The sequence below is a fragment of the Myxine glutinosa genome, chromosome 2, assembly GCF_964187855.1.
Source record: "Myxine glutinosa chromosome 2, kmMyxGlut1.1, whole genome shotgun sequence".
Classification (NCBI taxonomy): domain Eukaryota; kingdom Metazoa; phylum Chordata; class Myxini; order Myxiniformes; family Myxinidae; genus Myxine; species Myxine glutinosa.
In genome coordinates this window covers 20,194,127-20,213,783 of record NC_136262.1, presented here as the reverse complement: position 1 = coordinate 20,213,783, position 19,657 = coordinate 20,194,127, and the positions used below count along the sequence as shown (strand labels likewise).

The following is a 19,657-nucleotide window of genomic DNA, read 5'->3' as shown; positions in this document are numbered from 1 at the left end:
CTCCCCTAGGTATGTGCTGAGGGGTTCTTCCTTGAAAAAAAAACATTCAACCTGAATCTTCAACCTAAATTGCCTATAAAAATGTAATATCACAAACACAACAAATACATTTGTGCAAAATAATTGTTTATATTATGATTCGTGTTAATCATGACAACGCAGCAACTCAGGTACAGTCATTATCCTCAGCTAAAATAAGCCCGTTCCTCAGTAACGATGCTTGGTGAGGCGAGCCAAGCTAGTATATATATATATATATATATATACTAGCAGAAGTACCCGGCTTCGCTCGGGAGGTTTCATGGGAATTTGGGTTATCAGTGGGTTCCCAACAGCCACTCGGATTTTTTATTCCAGGTTTACTCCTGTAGGCATTTGGCACCTTTATGGCGAGGTGCACCCACCTTGACACGATACCGTCATTGAGTATTGTGACCTTTTTTTAGAACTAAGAGCTTGCCAGACTCGCAGTCCAGCCACACTCTAATAGCACCACCACTGATGGTCCGCAACTGCTTATTAGTCATAGCTTATTTCGCAATTGACCTATATATCTACAGGACATTTTGGATAATTTAGCCCCACTTATGACAGGCAATTTCACTTCAGCACTTCAGTATATACGATGTTGTGAGTCGTTGCAGTTGGAGTGTAAACAAAAAGATTGCAGGGACTTCCATGTCTGGAACAGCCTACATATAGCTGACCATAAGAAAAGCAAGACTCTTCCAGATGCAATCCTGCCACTGTTAATGTTTGCCCTTGTGATTTGTTGATAGACATGGCGAAACTGACCCCGACAGGAAACTGAAGTCTCTTGAACTGAAAGGTATGAGAGGATGGTATGAGAGGAATGCGAGGAATGAAGACGTCCTCACCTTTGCCACTACCAGTGAGAATAGTGGCCTCAATAACATGGGGCATTGATTTCTTGACCACAAGTCTTGTGCCATTGCACAGTCGAGGCTGATCCAAATTGCGTAGCAGCATTATTGGTGTTCCTACTTTAACTTCAAGCCGTTGAGGAGGCAGGCCAGGTGGTTCTAGCGAATTAAGAAATTCAGTGGGGTAATTTACGACTTCAGATTGATCAACAAGTGTCAACAGATTTGTATGTACGTGAGTCTCCAGGTATTGCTTGCAATAGTTGCTCGTTTACTGCATTGACTGTGGTGTTTTTTGGTGCCAGAATTTCCCTCTCGCACAACCATTTGTGATTTTGATAATGGTGCTGTAAGTTTGGGAACACCTTTCCTAACAAATCGTTGACTGAAATGACCAGGGTGCTGATCGCATCTCAATTTATGGTACCATCAGCAAGTACAGTTACTGACCCTTCTCCAAGCTGTAGCAGATTCTGAGCAAACTGAGCAGAAAGCTGATCACCAAAAAGACGTGCTCTCATGTTTGTTGACAGGGTCATGGTCTTGACATGGTGCCACAAGAATGATGACTTCAGGCAAGCACGGATTTCATCAGCTCTGGTTCCCCTGGGAATTACAGGCAATGTCTGCCGAAAGTCACCTGACAGTAGAACAGTGACTCCTCCCATTGGGGCCTTGCAATTACACAAATCTTGCAATGTTCTGTCAAGTGCCTCTAATGCTCTTTTATGGGCCATTGTGCATTCATCCCAAACAATTAAGTGACATCTCTTTAGAACTTGACCAGCTCCAGAAGTTTTGGTAATCCTGCAAACAGTGGCTTCATTGATGGCTAGGTCTACCGGAAGCTTGAATGCAGAATGGGCAGTACGACCTCCTGGAAGTAAGGTGGCAGCAATGCCTGAAGAAGCAACAGCAACAGCTATTCGCTTCTGTTGGCGAACTTTGGCCAGCAATCGTTTAATGACAAAGGTTTTTCCTGTTCCTCCAGGAGCATCTAAGAAAAAGATACCTCCTTTCTGGTGGCGAACGCTGTCAATAATAGTAGAGTAAGCTGCTCTCTGATCTTCCAACAGCATGGGTTCATTTTCATCGACATATCTTGTCAGTGCATCAATGTTGTATGAGGTCTCTCTTAAAACTTCAGTTGTTGAATTCAGTTTGGTTAGTGTGCGGGAGACCAAATACATATAATTCTGGTCCATCCATTGATATGACCTGAGTTGTTAGAGTTGTTAGAGGAGTGGTGCCAAGAAGAGGATCCTTAAGTGGCTCAGGTGGTTCAGGCAGCATAGTCAGCTGAACTTTGCCATTAGTGCAACACATGCCTGGTGTTTCTGTATCCCACTTTTTGGCGCTACGCTTGTCACAAATCTTAGACATGGAACCAATGGTCACTAATTCGTGTGATGCATAATCATTGCTTGGATCATAGTTGAAAGCACCTTGGTACCACTGTTGCGTAGTGAATGGTCGAGATCTTACCTCAGCATGACTTGTCCTATCTCTTTGACGCCTTGTCTGACATTCATCTGGAGTTTGCTCCTGCCGTCGAGTTGACTGTCTGAAGACCTGTTCTTGGAGGCGAGACTGCCTCTGTTCTAGTGCTTCCTGCTGCCTTTCAGCTCTTCGTCTGGCAGCGTTTTCTTGGAGTCGTGACTGTCTTTCCTCAAGTGTCTCTTGGTCTATAAGAGCTGATCGCCTGCGTGCCAGGGTTTGAAGTTCCTGCTGATGTTCCGCATCTGTCCAAGCTTCTCTTCGTGTCTGCATATGGAGGGCTGCAGGCGACTTTCCGAAATTTGGCCGCTTTTTGGGTGGCATCGTAGATGGGAAAACTGTCGCTTTTCGTTTGATAATGTGAAGAGGTGGGGAAAACGCTCGTTTTTTATGGAAAACGTTCGCTTTACTTATAAAATAGGAATAAATCGGAGATTTTCGAAGGCAGGAATAAATGGGAATAAAAAAATAAGAACAAATCGGCGAAATAGGAATAATAATAATAATGAAGAAACGTGGCGAAAACGTTCGCTTTTAAAATGAATGTTTAAGTAACGCCACGGCTTATATAGGATTATTAGGAGGGGCGGAGACCTTAGGGAGGCGGAGACTATTTAAATTGTCCAATAGAAAAAGGGTAAAAAAATTTGACCCTTCTAGAAAGGTCAAATATTCCGTGGTCCCGCCTTTTTGGGTTTTTTTTTTTAGTTTGAGCAGAAGTTCGAGCAGAAATAGGAATAAATCGGAGAAATAGGAATAACAATAATAATAATGAAGAAACGTGGCGAAAACGTTCGCTATTAAAATGAATGTTGAAGTAACGCCACGGCTTATATAGGATTATTAGGAGGGGCGGAGACCTTAAGGAGGCGGAGACTATTTAAATTGTCCAATAGAATTCTAGAAAGGTCAAATATTTCCTGGTCCCGCCTTTTTGGGGTTGTTTTTTTTTGAGTTCGCGCTCGGGGGGTGCGATTTCAGTAATTTTAAAGACTGTCATTGGTGGATTCCTCATATAAAACTACCCCTAGTTGTGCACCATTAAGACCTCGAAGTAGGCGCATACGTATTTGTATACCTAAGGACACCACAAACAGACATTGCCTTTTATTTTATATACTAGGGCATTGCCCGTACTATATCTATATCTAAAATTATATCCCCCCCCTCTATTTACATGAAATGGTTTGGTCCAAAGCGAACGGCTTGCGAGTACGGTGACAATCCCCCCCCCTCTATTTACATGCAATGGTTTGGTCCAAAGCGAACGGCTTCCGGAGTTTGGTAAAGAAATCGCCATCGCGTGCACAAACGCGCAGGAAAGCGAATGAATCGCAAATTCGGTTTTATTAGTTTTAAAACATAGTTTAACGCCAACATAGTTTGCAAACGTGTGCCCCAATCTGTGAGGGATGGTGGATTGGCCATCCCATCACATGGGGCATCTCCCACTACCAATGATAGATATATAGATACAGACTTGGCATTTAATATGGAATATATATTTTTTCTTGACTTGGGTTTACTTTCTTAACTCAGTATATCAATCTGGTGAGTTTCTTTTACACTTTGGTGATTTATTTGTTAAAAGAACCATGTCACTGATTGTCTGTCGCAGCAAGAAGTCAACAACAGGATTATATCACAGGTGGCGTGGCAAAATGTACGGACAGGTGCATTTGACGATTGGCTTCACAGTCGGGTATACAAGGGTTGTTGCGTTCTGTATTAGTGGAAAACAACTGCTGCACGTCTCCAAAAGTTATTGCTGCTTCCTCTGGAGATGATCTGTCAACTCGACAATGCTGTTTGTCATGGAGTGATGGCTTTACGAAATTACGGCATGAAAGAGCGTGCTATTGCTCGGCAGTATGGCATCACTCAAGGTCAGGTGTCAAAGATCCTGAAACGAAATGCTCAGAGGGGTGTCCCTACTCCAATACCGAGGCCAGGACGTCCCCGCAGAACCACAAGGAGAGATGATCGCCAGCTGCACCGGTTAGTCCGCAATGGCCGTACCAAGTCAGCTAATCGGCTTAGGGCTGAGTGGCAGCAACTGACAAATGTGCCTGTATCCAGAAGGCTAGTCAACCAACGACTGGTTCAAGCAGGCTATCGTGCCAGGTGTCCCCTGAGAAAGCCACGCCTGACCAGACAACACCGCCAGCGCCGATTGCAGTGGGCCAGAGAGCACCGTCAATGGCAGCCAGGACACTGGAATCATGTGATCTTCAGTGACAAGTCAAGATTTCTGGTCTATCGTCAAGATGGCCGCGTCCGAGTGCGCAGACAAGTGCATGAAGCCTACAACAAAGATTGTATAGTGCCAAGAGTCCAAGCTGGAGGTGGTGCGGTGACCGTTTGGGCTGCTTTTCATGCAGGGGGCAAAACTGACCTGGTTGTTCTGAATGGAAAGCTGAACCAGTTCAAGTACAAGGCCATTCTGGAAGAAACATTGCTTCCATTTGCTCGTGCAGCCTTTCCAGGAAACTTTGTCTTCCACGATGACAATGCACGGCCTCATCGTGCTCGCATGATCCAACACTTTCTTGCTGACCGTGGTGTAGAGTATATGGAGTGGCCTGCCATGTCCCCGCATATGAATCCGATAGAGAACTTGTGGGCAGAATTAACGCATCAAATCGACCACTTGGACCAGCAGCCGACCTCTGTGCGTAAATTGCAGCAGGCTATTGTCACTGCATGGCAAGCGATTCCTGTCCAAACCTTGGCAAATCTCGTGAATAGCATGCTCAAACGTGTACATGCTCTCTTGAATGCTCGTGGGGGTTACACGAAGTACTGAACTGTAATTTTAGTGTCCGTAATCCCAGTCGTAATTGAACTTTTGTTTTTGTTAAAAAATTTTTGGCTAATGTGCAAAATAAAGAGATACTTCTGGAAAACGTACAGAAGTTTAACACAGTACTGTCCATGAATTGAGTTCGATATCAGTTTACATCACTTTCAAGGATCAATTTATTTGTTTCGAAATGTCAAATGTGGTTTTTGTTTCTTTTAAAGGTCACATTACCAAAATCTAGAATAATTTCAACATAATTCCAATGAACTTTTGGTTATATGCCATCTTGAAAAGTAAGTTCACTCCCACAAAAAAAATATTCCATATTAAATGCCAAGTCTGTATATACATATATATATATATATATATATATATATATATATATATATATATATATATATATATATATATATATATATATTGTTGCGGTTTTGAGAACCCACACTTGCAAATATGACATCATTAAAGGGTTAATTGTTGCACCCCATAGGTCGGCCACAAGCAACACGTAGGTCACCACAGGACTTCAGTTATTGTCACCCGTCGCACAGCGGAGCGAAAGGGGGACTATGGTTTTCCCCTCCATCCGTGTGTCCGTCCGTCCGTCCGTGCGTGTGTGCGTGTGTGTTTGCGTGCAGGCGTGCGTGGGTGCGGACGTGCGTGCATGTGGGCGTGCGTGCATGCGTGCATAAGCGAAGGACCGCATTCGAATTTGGTGTGTGGGTGCAACCCACGTCAAAATCCAAGATGGCCGCCGCCATGTATGTCTGATGCCATGTATGTCTGAACCTTGTGAGATGAATATCTTGAAAAATAAGCGAAGTACCAACTTCTAATCTGGTGTGTGGGTGTATCTAGGCACAAGGAAGAAGGCTGTTTAAAATTGGGTCGCCACGTCAAATTCCAAGATGGCCGCCGCCATGTATGTCTGAACTTTGTGAGATGAATATCTTGAAAAATAAGCAAAGTACCAACTTCTAATTTGGTGTGTTGGTGTATCCCGGCATAAGGAAGACCGCTATTGTAAATTGGGTCGCCACGTCAAACTCCAAGATGGCCGCCACCATATATATGTCTGAACCTTGTGAGTGAAATATCTTGGAAAATAAGCAAAGTACCAACTTCTAATCTGGTGTTTGGGTGTATCTCGGCACAAGGAAGAACGCTATTGAAAATTGGGTCGCCATGTCAAAATCCAAGATGGCCACCGCCATGTATGTCTGAACCTTGTGAGCGGAATATCTTGAAAAATAAGCGAAGTACCAACTTCTAATCTGGTGTGTGGGTGTACCTAGGCATAAGGAAGAACGCTATTGAAAATTGGGTCGCCACGTCAAAATCCAAGATGGCCGCCTCCATGTATGTCTGAACCTTGTGAGTGAAATATCATGTAATATCCACTTTGTCAACTCACATCACTTCACCGACGGGGGACCTAGGCGTAACGCTTGTTTCATTAGTATGTGCATAGATAAGGCCATGTTTCCAATAGTTGAATCTGCGTTGTGTCAATCAAATAATGAGTAGGCCCCATTCCATTGATTTTGCCAGCCTCCCTCTCCAAGCGACGCCATTAAGCGCGCCCTCCTGTCTGTGCCCCATGGCCCCTCCAAATTTGGTACGCTCCTTGGCCGCAGCCTTCGCTGCCCGTGAGCTCGCTCAACGCCGCCATAAGCCACGAGGTAAAGCCCGAGAAAGGAGGTGGAGCACAGGAATGGAGGCGTGGCCACGTCAACCCACCATCAGGGCGTGGCCGGTAAGCGATGACCAGCCAACTAGGGCTGCGGGAAGATCGCCTTATAGGCGTGGCTTTTGGGCTGGCGGAGCGATTGCTGCATGAGATATAAAAGCGAGCGCACAAAGCCCTTTCACAGGACTTACCAGAGGACTGCGTCGTACGAATGGCATTGTAAAGGACCCTCGCGAAGCACTCAAGTGAAAGATTGATTTAACAGGACTGTCCAGAACTTATTGAGAGAGAGCGCAATTCATGAGGACTCATGTTGGAGAGCGCAATTCACAGGACTCGTGCTGGAGAAAGGGATTGACTGCCATTGAGCATTGATTGCAAAAGGACTTGTGTGAAAGGCGCTTTGTATAACCGCCACCTTACCGACCTTTCCCTGCATAATTGTCCGCCCACGCCAACGCCACGCGGAGAGCTGATGCCGTTTTCCATCTGCTGCACCGTACGAGTCGGACGCCATCGCCGGACCCTCAACCTGTTCTACCCGACCATCTACAATCCCCGTGTGAGTGTCTGATACAGGCCCGTTTGTCTGGGGAATAGAGTAAGACTGTTTAAGGCTGCCCTGTGTGCTTCTTCTTCCTCTCCTGTACATTTCTTTCGTTTCCTCTTCTCCTTCTTGTAAATTGTTAACAAGCATTACGCCTAGGTCCCCCGTCGGTGAAGTGATGCGAGTTGACAAAGTGGAAGACGCAAGGCGGCCATATTGGATTTTGACGTGGCGACCCAATTTTCAATAGCGTTCTCCCTTATGCGCAGATCCACCCACACACCAGATTAGAAGTTGGTACTTCGCTTATTTTTCAAGATATCCCACTCACAAAGTTCAGACATACAAGGCGGCGGCCATCTTGGATTTTGATGTGGCGACCCAATTTTCAATACGGTTCTTCCTTATGCCTAGGTACACCCACACACCAGATTATAAATTGGTACTTCGCTTATTTTTCAAGATATTTCGCTCACAAGGTTCAGACATATATATGGTGGTGGACATCTTGGATTTTGACGTGGGTTGCACTCACACACCAAATTCGAATGCGGTCCTTCGCTTACGCACGCACGCATGCCGCACAGACGGACGGACACACGGACGGAGGGGAAAACCCTAGTCCCCCTTTCGCTCCGCGGTGCGACGGGGGACAATAAATTGCTTTGTTCTTCCTATTTTCTTGGTTTCCTCTCCATCCGATCGCATCAGTCTTTTCTCCATTAGGTAAACGTGGCACGATCGGAACCGCCATAATCGGGTTTAGTCCTTGTTAACGGCCCGAATCGCGGCTCGCTTCGCTCGGCGTGTCCACTAATGCCGTGGTTCGGGCGGGAGTTATTTCCCTGCTTCGCGGTCGGTTAGTAATTAGGTATAAGGACTAAGTTGACCAATAACCTTACCTAATACGACCGGAAGGAGGGTATAACTTCCAGGACCCGTGTCGGCCAGATAAAAGGACAAGGGGATTAACCCCCCCTTGATAAGGGGAGAGCCGACGTCCGAGATTCGCAACAATATATACACAAAGAATTAAGTTAAGCACCCCTACACAACGAATTAAGGTAAGCACCCCCTAATATATATTCTTTGTGTATATGTATACATTGGCATATATTCTAAGGTATGTGAGATCAAATAATGATTGGTATGACATTAGCAATTATCCATTGATGAAATTGAGTGATCAAAGTGAAAAAAAGTGATTGGTTGAGTCAGTGATCCGATCACGTGGGTCCTACACACGTTATTGACGCAAAGATCGCTAGAGGTCTTCTCAGAACAATGACTGTACGTTAGAAAACATAAACGTCATCCACACTGTCCGTGATGGACCTATAGCTCCATACTTAAATTGAGGTGAAAATATGCCTAAAATTCCCAAAAAATTTCACCTTAAATTATTCAGAATAAAATATTGAAAACGGCATGATTGTTATGTTTTTATGTGACCATAATATCACTTCTCCAGAAAATATAGCAATATCATGGGTATATTACACTGTTTTGACGACAACAAACTTGTAATGTGCGAGGTTGTAAAAAAACGGGGGGGGTGCTTAACTTAATTCTTTGTGTATATATATATATATATACTGTATATATATATATATATATATATATATATATATATATATATATATATATATATATATATATATATATATATATATATATATATATATTTGAATCCTACGATGAAAACTACATTGAACCATATTGAAATCGCAGGTAACACAAGTGCATAAACACAAGCCCATTCAAAGCAGCCTTGCATATGCCTAGTGCCTACGTAAGCAGCCGCTAATTGCATATTATTAATTAACCTCCCCACCCACCCACAAAAAGAATTGTTACTGGAAGCAACAAATCCTACAACTGTTGACTTGAAGCACCATGCCCAGATGGTCTATAATTTTTTTTCATTTGATCCAAAGACAGGAGATTAAAATGGGACCTTCATCCTGGCTGAACGTTCTGTCAATGTTATCATGCAGATAAAAATAAAACAAAATAAAAGTAAATAAGTGTAAAAATATTGTTATGGTTTTTAGAACCTTCACTTGTAAAATAATTAATAAGCCTTGTGAATAATTCCCTGTAAATATCCCCATCTTCCAAAGTTCAAAGGTCGCACCGAGCTAGTCCATTTTGCAACACGTAGGACACCATAGGACCTTCTTCAGTTATCTCATTAGTATGTGACTATGTGTTTCAGGTAAGGATCTGTTTCCAATAGTGTGACTCTGCGTTGCATTAATTAAATAAGATAGGCCCCATTCGCCTCTTTGCCAGCCGCTCTCTCTCCAAGCTACACCAGTATGCGCCCCTACAGTCGGGGCTTGTCCCTCCCAATTCTATTACGCGCCTTTTATTAGCAGCATTCGCTGCCTCGCTGAGCTTCCGCCAAAGCGCCGCCATTGAACACGCGGTCGGCTCGAGGAAAGATGGGGCAGAGCCACGAGAAGAGGTGTGGCCTCGTCCACGAGCCATCGAGGGCGGGGCCGGTGAGCCCTCGCAAACCTATCAGGGCTGAGGTGGGATGGCCTGGTAATGGCGTGGCTGGAGCTTCCATGGGGTTCGCTGGCTTGCCCATATAAACGCGGACGAAAAGCCCTCTGAAGGACCGCAAGGGAGCTCGACTATTGAAAGGACTTACGCAACAGCGCTCGTGTAAAAGGACCGCGAGGGGATGGCTGAAGGCACGTATGAACATTAGAGAGAGAGAGAGAGAGAGAGAGAGAGGCAGTAGGCGCACATATTACATACGCAACATCCCAGTCCCCCACTATATCTAAAAGGTCCGGTCGTGCGCCAATGCCACGCGAAGCTGCCGGCCGTTCTTTGCCGCGGTACGAGTCAACACCCGGAGCCGGACTCGAGTGAACCTGGAGCCGGACCTCGACACCTGCCATCTGCCTGGACCTTCTCTTCCTTCCTACCACTACCCTTTCGTGTAAGTCCATTTGTGTTGTCCTGGGCGTGATAAGTAAGACTGTATAAGCTTGCCCTGTGTCCTTTTGCTCCTCTTGTACATGCCCTTCTTTCGTTTCCTCTTTGGGTTTTTGTACGTAGTTAATAAATTATATTTGTTCTTCCTTACCCTTTTGGTTTCCTCTCATCCGATCGTCTTCGTGATTTCTCCATTGAGTACCTGTGGCACGATCAGAACCGCTCAGAATCAGGTTTAGTCCTTTTGTTAATGGCTCGGGTTGCGGATTGCTAAACCGCTCAGCAATTACCATCATATCCGTGGCCCGGGCAGAAATTATCTCCCTGCTTTGCGGAGAGATTGGCAAGCAGGTATTTGGGAGCCCATCTTGACCAATCTCAACCCTGCAAAGGAGCGTTATAATTTCCAGGACTGGGGGATCGGCCAGTGTAAAAGACAAGGGGATTAAACCCTCCTTGGTAAGGGGAGCGCCGACCCCCGGATCCGCAACAATATCAAAAGCTGAAATATATTTTGTAGACCTCCCAACCCAACCCCCCCCCCCCCCCCCAACTCCCTTGATCTGCAAACCCCACTCAATCTCCCAAACTTTCACTCTCTGCCTTTCTGTATCATAAAATGGGGGGGGGGGGGGGGGGCTGGGGGTTGGCGGAAGCTTTTACCTGTAACTTTTATGAGTGCATTGCCGTGGTAGTGTTCATATTGAATGTAGCTTTTAGCTTCATAACTTTGAGCTGCCGAGTTTAGTTCCTCCCATCTGCTAGCATTAGTTGGTGGATGTTAAGGATCTCACGGTGTCCATTATGAAGAGTAGGTGACCTATCAAATTACCTGAACAAATTACAAACTCCTACCTTGACTGATTGAGCAGGATTGGCGACCTGACCAGGATTGTAGCCTAGTAGGTGCTTCGGCAGCACCAACACTCGGCATAGAATATGGTACACGATGATGATGATGATTAGTTTAGTTTCAGTTCTTTTCTCAACTATAAATTGTCATCCTGGTGCTTTCCAGGAAGGGCATTGCATCAAAGTCATTTTGAGGGCAGTTTCAATAGAAATCTTATCAGTAATCATCCATTGTGGATGTCAAAGACCCCAAGGTACCTTTTGAAAAGAGGAGGCCATTGCATGCCAGTACCCCAGCCAAATTCCCTTCCAAATCTGCAGGGGTATTGCATCGGCGGCACAGCTGTGCCATAGTAATGTTGGAACCAACAACCAAAATTTCGAATTTTAACCCAATCAAATACACATTTACTAAGTCGAGGGGTAAAAGACCCTTCCCCCTCAAAGAAACAAAACCCCAATCATTGGCTCAGTCATTAAATAAGATCCGGCGTGTTGAAACATATCAGGAGCATTGGACGGTGCAATCAATTTCAGTCCCATCATTGGCATTCCTCGTGAAGAACAAACAACATCAGGTTTATTACAAAAGGAAACCTTTAATTTGGTGTCAAATCATACAAGGTAGGTTACAAAAAAAGGAAAAACGAGGAAGAGGATTCATGTACAATTTACAAGAAATAAATCAGAACACAGTTTCAACATGAAGTTCAAAAAACTGTACAAGTTTCTATAGTGTAAACATTTCATGTCACTACAGTTTCAAGTAAAAAACACACAGGCCCTGACCACTTGTATGGATAATTTGCTTTGCTATACCTGGAAACAGTGTTCGTAGAAACATACAGTACTGCCACTGGAAATGGGATTACGTTTCAATGAAAAGGCCCAAAAGATGTGGAGCTTTAAAAGCATGAAAGGTTAAAAAAAACAAAAAACAACCGACATCTACAGCAAATGGCGTTGCGACACGTTAGGTGTGAAATAAAGAGCAGCGAATATGACTTTCGTTGGAAATTGTTCTTATGGTTAGACAAAATAAAATAATGCACAGCGTGCTGTAGAGAATCAAGAGTTCGCCACCACTTTGCTCCGACAAATTCCCATCGAGGAAAACCAAATTTTTGCCTTTTGGGGCCGCGTGAGGGATACATCCGCGTCTTATCATACAATGTGACTGCCTGTTGTACAAAAAGAACACGTTAGTAACAACCAGGACTTCCCACAATCTCATCGCTGTATGCCGGGGCCGCAAGAAGGACCGTACTCTTGGAATTGGCAATTTCAGCAGGAGTGGCTGCTTAAAAAACAAAAAGAAGTTCACAATCTGTATGTGTCGTTCATTACATGCCATCTTGGACAACACGGTGTAGCGTTTATGATAATATACAACATGTCACATTCCTTTTTTTCCTATACTCTACTGACAATGTGGCATGGACCATGTGCTCGCAGTGTGTACTTTAAGATAAAAAATAAAAGACATGTGTCGCCAGCAGCTGTGGGCAAAATATTCAAGCCTTTCTAGGTGCACGTAATGCAGAATGCGCTACAAATAAGGGTAATAAAAATAACATTTGTACAAAGCTGTAAATAGGGGGTTCTGCCCGAGTGAAGGCAAAACAAGAGCACCATTGAACTGGTGCGTCGATGCGCAGTCACGTGACCCAGCCACATGACGTCTTCAAAGGCTTTTTACAGTTCGAGTCCTGGGATGAAAAGCAAATGGAGATCTCAAGTGACGCAAGTGCACAAAAACACAGGCCCATTCAAGCAGATTTGCATATCTTGTGCTGTCCAATAAACGGCCAGCTTAAAATGTCGGCGTATCCACATTAGATCTCACTTTTTGAGCGTGCGCCGGTGTGTGTGGGTGCAGCGAGTGAAATAATTACCTCTTCACCTCTGTTGTGAACTAAAAGCAGCTGCAGCTGGATGGGGGATTGGTGATTGGCCTGCCGGGGCACCTGAGGGACACGGGGCAAGCTCTAAGTAAACACAACAACAACAACATGCATTTTAAGGCCATTTTCCCTGCTAGAGCGGGGGTGAGCCTTGCGGTCCCCATGACAATCTTCTCCATTTTGCCCTATTTTCTGCATCTCTCCTTGTTAACCCCCTTGACCCGCATTTCTTCTTCCACCATCTTTAGCCAAGTCTTTCTCGGTCTTCCCCGTCCTCTACTTCCTTCTACATTCATTTCCATCACTCTTCTCAACCAGTCACTTTCATCCTTTCACACATGACCAAACCATCTTAGCAAGCTCTAAGTAAGCAGCCGGTTATTGCATATCATTAATTAAGCTCCCCACACAACCCCAAAAACAATTGTTACCACACACAGAAAATCCTACAACTGTACACTTGAAGCACCAAACCCAGATGGTCTATAAAAAATTTCCATGTCACCCAAAGACAGGAAATTAAAATTGGACCCCTCTTCTTGGCTGAACGTTTTCTCAACGTTTCCATGCAGATAAACAACAAAATAAAAGTAAATAAATGTAAAAATATCAAAAGCTGAAATATATTTTGTTGATGTACCAATTCTCCCAACCCCCTTGATCCGCAACCCCCAAGCAACCTCCTCAACTTTCACTCTCCGCCATTCTGTATCATAAAATGGTGTAGGAAGAAAGCTTTTACCTGTAGCTTGTGTAAGTGCATTACCTTGGTAGTGTTCATATTGACTGTTCAAGCTGTGGTAGGATACCCCAGGGTGCAAGGCAGGATGCTGTGTTCTGGACGAGGGTGCTGTCGCTCGCTTTTTAACTTTATCCGAGCTGTTTTCCTTCTCCCTTACAGTCGTGGCCTTTTCTGACACCTGCGAGGGACCGCAGCACCGTTAATGGGTCTGTGCGCTCAACTTACAAAACTATTAAATCCATGTTCACACGTGCATACTATTGACAGCTTTGACAGCATGCGTGCTCAAAAGTGTGACCAACACGTGCACGATATTCCCTAATGAACATCCCGACGTATGAAAAGATCACAACAAAGTCTGTTTGTTTCAGGTAAATGCACGCAGACTTTAATCGGAATCTATTTCAACGTGATTTGAAGTGAAGGCCACATCGTCCGAATACATCAACAAACAACAACATGCATTTTAAGGCCATTTTCCCTGCTAGAGCGGGGGTTAGCCTTGCGGTCCCCATGACAATCTTCTCCATTTTGCCCTATTTTCTGCATCTCTCCTTGTTAACCCCCTTGCCCGCATTTCTTCTTCCACCATCTTTAGCCAAGTCTTTCTCGGTCTTCCCCGTCCTCTACTTCCTTCTACATTCATTTCCATCACTCTTCTCAACCAGTCGCTTTATCCTTCCTCAACACATGACCAAACCATCTCAAACTGTTTTTCTTCACAGCATCCATCACAGGCTCTATTTCCATCATCTTTCGCAATTCATCATTTGTCTTCCTCCCTCTCAACGATACTCCACACATCCACCGAACCATTCGCATTTCCACCCTTTCCAGCCTTCGTTGCTGCTCTACGTTCATTACCCATGTCTCGCTCCCATAAATCATAACACTTCTCACACATGCAGCATACACCTTTCCCTTCAGCTTCAACGTCCGAATACGTTATCTCGTAATGAAGCAATGAGCCCATTTACCTCTTTAAGTGTTCAAAAAATGCCAACATGCAGAGAGTTGCTCGGGGAAGTCATTTCAAAAGCAATTACTTGGATTTATTTTGTGTGTCTGTGCCGAGGAGTGTGCGTTCAGGTCTTACACAAGGTGAGTGTTTGTTTTGTTGTGGATCGGATGTTTTGGGCTCTGGTCCAGCATTCCCCCACACCGGTGCCCCCACCTGACATTGCCTCTCCATCTCCCCATCTTCCTGACCTGAAAGCTTTCCGTAGGCAGAGTAGTACAGGCTTGGCGAAATGTAACCCCCTGGGGATAACAGATGGAATGACAAATGTCAGTTCATGACCATGAGGCAACAATATTGCATTTAAACAATAATCCAAAGCCATTTTCGAAAGGGTAATTGCGGTGGTGTTGGTTGAAAGGTGTTATGAGAGGCAAAGCTGATAAACCTGCATAAAAGTGCATCATCATGGGAGATACTCCTCGAAACGCTGGGTGGTTTGGGTCGTAAAGCTGTGCGTACGGGTTTTGTGACATGTATTGCAAGAACGAGGAGGCGGCTGCGGCAGTGACGTGAACGCTGCCCTGAGAGTCATTTCCAGCTCCCACTTTCCCCTCATCTGCCTTGTCGTCACTTATATCAAGCGTTTGTTTTGACTGAGGCCTCTTGGCATCCCATGCCTCAGCCTTCCCATCGCTCTCGTTTCCCTGTACATCACGACCGGCATCCACTTTCTGCCGGTTTTCCAGCTTCTTCCAGCACTCTTCCTCGGCCCTCTGTTGTTCCATGAACTGAGCATAGTACATTTGCTGCCACTGGTTCACATCAAACTCCTGCAGGGATTGAAGAAAAGCAGGCAGGCACACAGAGCCATGTGTCTGCAACATAACAGACAGCTGAGGTTACTGCGTAACAGAAGACAAAAACAATATCCATAAAACATGAAAAGAAAAGATTGGTCACAGTTCCTCAAAAAGGCATCAGGTGCTTCTGACATGCAATGATTATACAACTCTGAATTACAAGGCAAAATAGAAATTGCTAGTAACTCTATGGATGATCATAATATTGTTCAACAATATTCATTCATTCAATACTAGTACACCCGCTCACTATGGGAGTGGTAGGGGGTCATGTTATTATCCTCATTATTATTGCCAATCATTATTACTATTACTTATGGTAAATCAGGTCATTTGAAGATCAGACTGTGCCTCACCATTCTAAATTCCCATAATAAAATTTACTTCGATAAAGGTGTCTCGGGAGGGGGAGAGGGGCGGGGAAATATCCAAGTCAAAAAACCCCTTGGGGAGTGGGGAGATTGTTTCGTAATATCATTAATATTATGATATTATCATAAGTGGTGTTATTACTTTTGTAATGAGAAGCGGCTTTGGAAATACACCATGAAAAAAGCCTTGGAAGAACTCCACGTTAGATGCAGAAAAGGTCATGTTATTAACCCTTGTGGGGTATATAGACTACAGTATATCTACAATATATCAGGTGTGTTCAATGTGATAACCATTGACTGATGGTCAGATTCCTCCAAATTTAATTCAGTTGAGTGCTAAACAGCATTAGCGACTATTTTAAAAGGTAATCGTACGTGTTTGTGGTTTATAATAGTTTTACTTCTGGTAGAGATGCTCCCATGAAAACAGCACAATAACCTAGTTAATGTGGCGTTTATTCAAGGAGAAAACACCACTGGGGAGGTGGGATATTATTAGTATAAATAGTTTTGTAATAACATAAATATTATGCCATTATCATTAGTTTATATTTATTAGAAGCGTCCTTGGAAAAACGCCACAATGAAGCAAACTTAAGATGGATATACTACACCTCAATACGCAACCCCATTGGTGGGGAAAACCTCTTGAGGGAAGGGGGGGAGCAAACGAATGCGCTACAACCTTCATTGAGTGGCCCTTAGTCCTCCTGTCTAGTTTGGATGAGATTAGAAAAGTATCCACCGAATGAATCGCGGTCAAAAATCGAGACAGACAGAATTGCGTATTTTAGTATGATTTAATGTCATGTGACAATGATAGTCATGTTATGCAACTCACACACATATTGTTCAGCAAATTATACTAGATTTGTACTTTGATTTAAATGCATGCTATAGTTATTTATATTTAAACTGTTTAATAAATATTAGACTCGCGTTGTACTTTATACAGGGGACATTCTAAAAGTTCTACGAACTAACAGTCCAAGACGTGCCAACATTCTTTTTTTTTCAGTCTTTCATTACATGAGTATGACATGCAGTTATAGTAAGATAATCGACAGTAAGATGGAGAAATTAGCAGAAAATATGACAAAGGTAAAATTGATGTTCAAACATAACAAAAAAGGAAGAGATTCGAATAGATCTTTCCAAAACTGAAGAAACCAGAAATTGCAATAGCTTAGGACAACTTGTACAAATGGATCCGAATAACTGAAGGAAAGGAGATCCGTACGGGAGGAAAGTGGGCAACATTTGGAAAGTTCTTTAAAATGCTATGAAAAACAAACCGCCCTTGGGTCTTAAAAGGAAAGTTTACAATCAGTTTGTTCTTTCAGCAATGACATGTGGAGGTCGTTCGTGTGGAGCCCACGGCTGCGGCTTTGCATCAGTTCTTGCAGAAGCGTGGCGCGCCGCTGATGCGGTGCCCCCTGTATGTTGCAGCATGAATTTGGAATTTGTTCAGGGTGCTGCCAATAGCTCGCCTTCCCCGGCATAATGGTATTTTTAACGTCCACCAACCCATACCAGCAGACAGACGCCCAGTTTAACGTCCATCCGAAGGACGGCACACGCATTCCTGTATCACCTTAGCTAGAAACACCAGTATGGCAGTTTATAGATGTGTCAGGATTAAAACCCAGGCTCGACAGCTCAGAGATAGGTGTGCGTACCTCTAGGCTGTCCTACCAGCTCCACATGTGGCAGAGAAACATGGTCTCAAACAAGGAAGATGAAGCAATAATTAATTACCACACAAAGAGCCAAGGAAAGATTCTGTCTTGGTGTAACTCAAACCGTCAAGAAGAGAAACAATTGCATCAGACAAAAAACTAAATTCCTTTACATTATAGTCACAAAAAACTGAAATTGAACTGTGCTGGAAACAAAGCAAGAACAACGGACAACGGGTGGACAACAAGAAATACAAACTGGCAAACTGGAGAACACCTTAGGAGAAGCAGAGGTAGACCAAAGATCAGATGGAGACATTAAATTGAAAATAGCACTGCAGTACAATGGCCACAAAATACATTCGATAGAATAGAATAGGCCATATGCATGGAGGCCTTCATCCTGCGTGGACCTTCTAGGCTGTTCTGTCTGTTTGTCGTGTTATAACTTGAGAACGAATTAACAGATTTCAATAAATCCAACTACGGTGGATTCAGGGAACTCTCGGGATGGTTTGCGATGTAAAAATTAAAAATAGAAATAAATAAACGTCAGTTTGTGTGTATCGGTGCATGGGCACACGTGTTGAAAGTGCAAACGCCAATTTGCGACGCTGGTTATCCCCACATGGAGGGCAGGGTCTCCCAGGAATCCTTTTTTTGTTAACTTCACAAAGGATTAACGGATTTCAATGAAACCGCTCTCAGAAAGTAAACAGTTATCCCTCTTCCTACAAAGATGTTTTATCGATTGTTTTGATTCCAAATCTCCACAAATCCAAATCGCACCCATTTGCAGGTTAAAACAAAAAGTCTTCCTCCTTAATCTTCTCCTGCACAAATAATAATGCCGAGTCTCATTCGATCCCGTTTCTCAAATCGATTCGGTTCAGCAAACGCTCACTATATTCAACACTTTTTCTTTCGACATTTCCATTTTATTCATACAACAGTAATAGATCACCCTATCAAACAGTATTTCTGAAAATACACCGCCTTTTAAAGCATCACAAGGCAGGCCGCTCTAGTTGCAACACAGGTGAGAAAAGCAAACGAACAAAGAAGCAGCTGATATTTCAATAATTTATTCGCACGATTTTTAAAGGGTGAAAGTTTATTTTTATTTATGTTCTCTTAAAGCCTGTCGGTCAAAACACTATACCATCTATTTATTATGTAGGCAAAAAAAAAAAAAAAAAAAAAATTATGTTGGTAGAATTTCCCTCTTCCCCTCTGAATGTATTCTTCATATGTGAGGGGTGGCGAGGCGACATGGTGTTTCACGGAACAGAAGATGCACTTCACCTCAAAACTCTCAACGGAACTTTGAACACGCTGCAGTGCCTCGGTCCACCCAAAAGTATTAGTCAGAGAGCCTACTACACTCTATTTCAACCCATAGCATACAAAAGGTTTGACCCCCTAGAGTTGTTGGGGGTATCAAGCTGAGTAAAAAAAAGTATGTAAGATTGACCCCCCCTGCTGGAACTAGTCACCAGACCCCCCTAAAATGACCCCAATAATGGGTTATTTCAACCCATCTCATACATGGACCAAATTTGGTTACAATATAGTGTCATGTCAGGACATTACAAAAATGTCAAATCTAACAACTTACCCTGCTGGAAAGGTGATGTTAGACCCCCCGCAAAGTACCCCCCAAAATGGGTTATTTCAACCCATCTCATACATGGACCAAATTTGGTCACAATATAGTGTCATGTTAGGACATTACAAAAACATCAAATCTAACAACTTACCCTGCTGGAAAGGTGATGTTAGACCCCCCGCAAAGTGCCCCCCCCCTAAAAACGGGTTATTTCAACCCATCTCATACATGGACCAAATTTGGTCACAATATAGTGTCATGTCAGGACATTGCAAAAACATCAAATCTAACAACTTACCCTGC

The 19,657-nt window shown here is 43.7% G+C and overlaps 2 protein-coding genes across 5 annotated transcripts in view; both read right to left on the bottom strand.

The window, feature by feature from the left end:
- Positions 1–600: 600 nt before the first annotated feature.
- On the bottom strand, positions 601–1,963 carry LOC137417597 (ATP-dependent DNA helicase Pif1-like). Its single transcript, XM_078772571.1, has 2 exons — positions 1,312–1,963; positions 601–1,043 (listed from the first exon to the last, which is right to left on the bottom strand). Exons 1-2 carry the CDS (start codon positions 1,961–1,963, stop codon positions 601–603), a joined length of 1,095 nt encoding a protein of 364 aa, XP_078628697.1.
- Positions 1,964–11,804: 9,841 nt separating this feature from the next.
- LOC137418562 (zinc finger protein 608) overlaps positions 11,805–19,657 on the bottom strand; it is a 234,097-nt gene continuing 226,244 nt past the window's right edge. For 3 of the 4 annotated variants that reach the window (XM_078773011.1, XM_078773013.1, XM_078773014.1), the window contains exons 5-9: positions 15,278–15,707; positions 14,968–15,131; positions 13,896–14,049; positions 13,121–13,192; positions 11,805–12,934 (exon numbers count right to left, since the gene is read on the bottom strand). In XM_078773011.1, the coding sequence (XP_078629137.1) occupies positions 13,125–13,192; positions 13,896–14,049; positions 14,968–15,131; positions 15,278–15,707 (816 nt within the window). In that variant the 3' untranslated portion in view covers positions 11,805–12,934; positions 13,121–13,124. The remainder of the gene's footprint in view (positions 12,935–13,120; positions 13,193–13,895; positions 14,050–14,967; positions 15,132–15,277; positions 15,708–19,657) is intronic. The other variant, XM_078773012.1, reaches the window with a different exon arrangement.

Bases quoted from the DNA above. Each gene is read 5' to 3' on its own strand.
- LOC137417597 (XM_078772571.1), bottom strand. From the start codon at position 1,963: ATGCTGTTGGAAGATCAGAGAGCAGCTTACTCTACTATTATTGACAGC. The intron at 1,044-1,311 runs GTACCATAAATT...TTAATTCGCTAG, and splicing joins AGTAACTGTACTTGCTGATG to AACCACCTGGCCTGCCTCCT.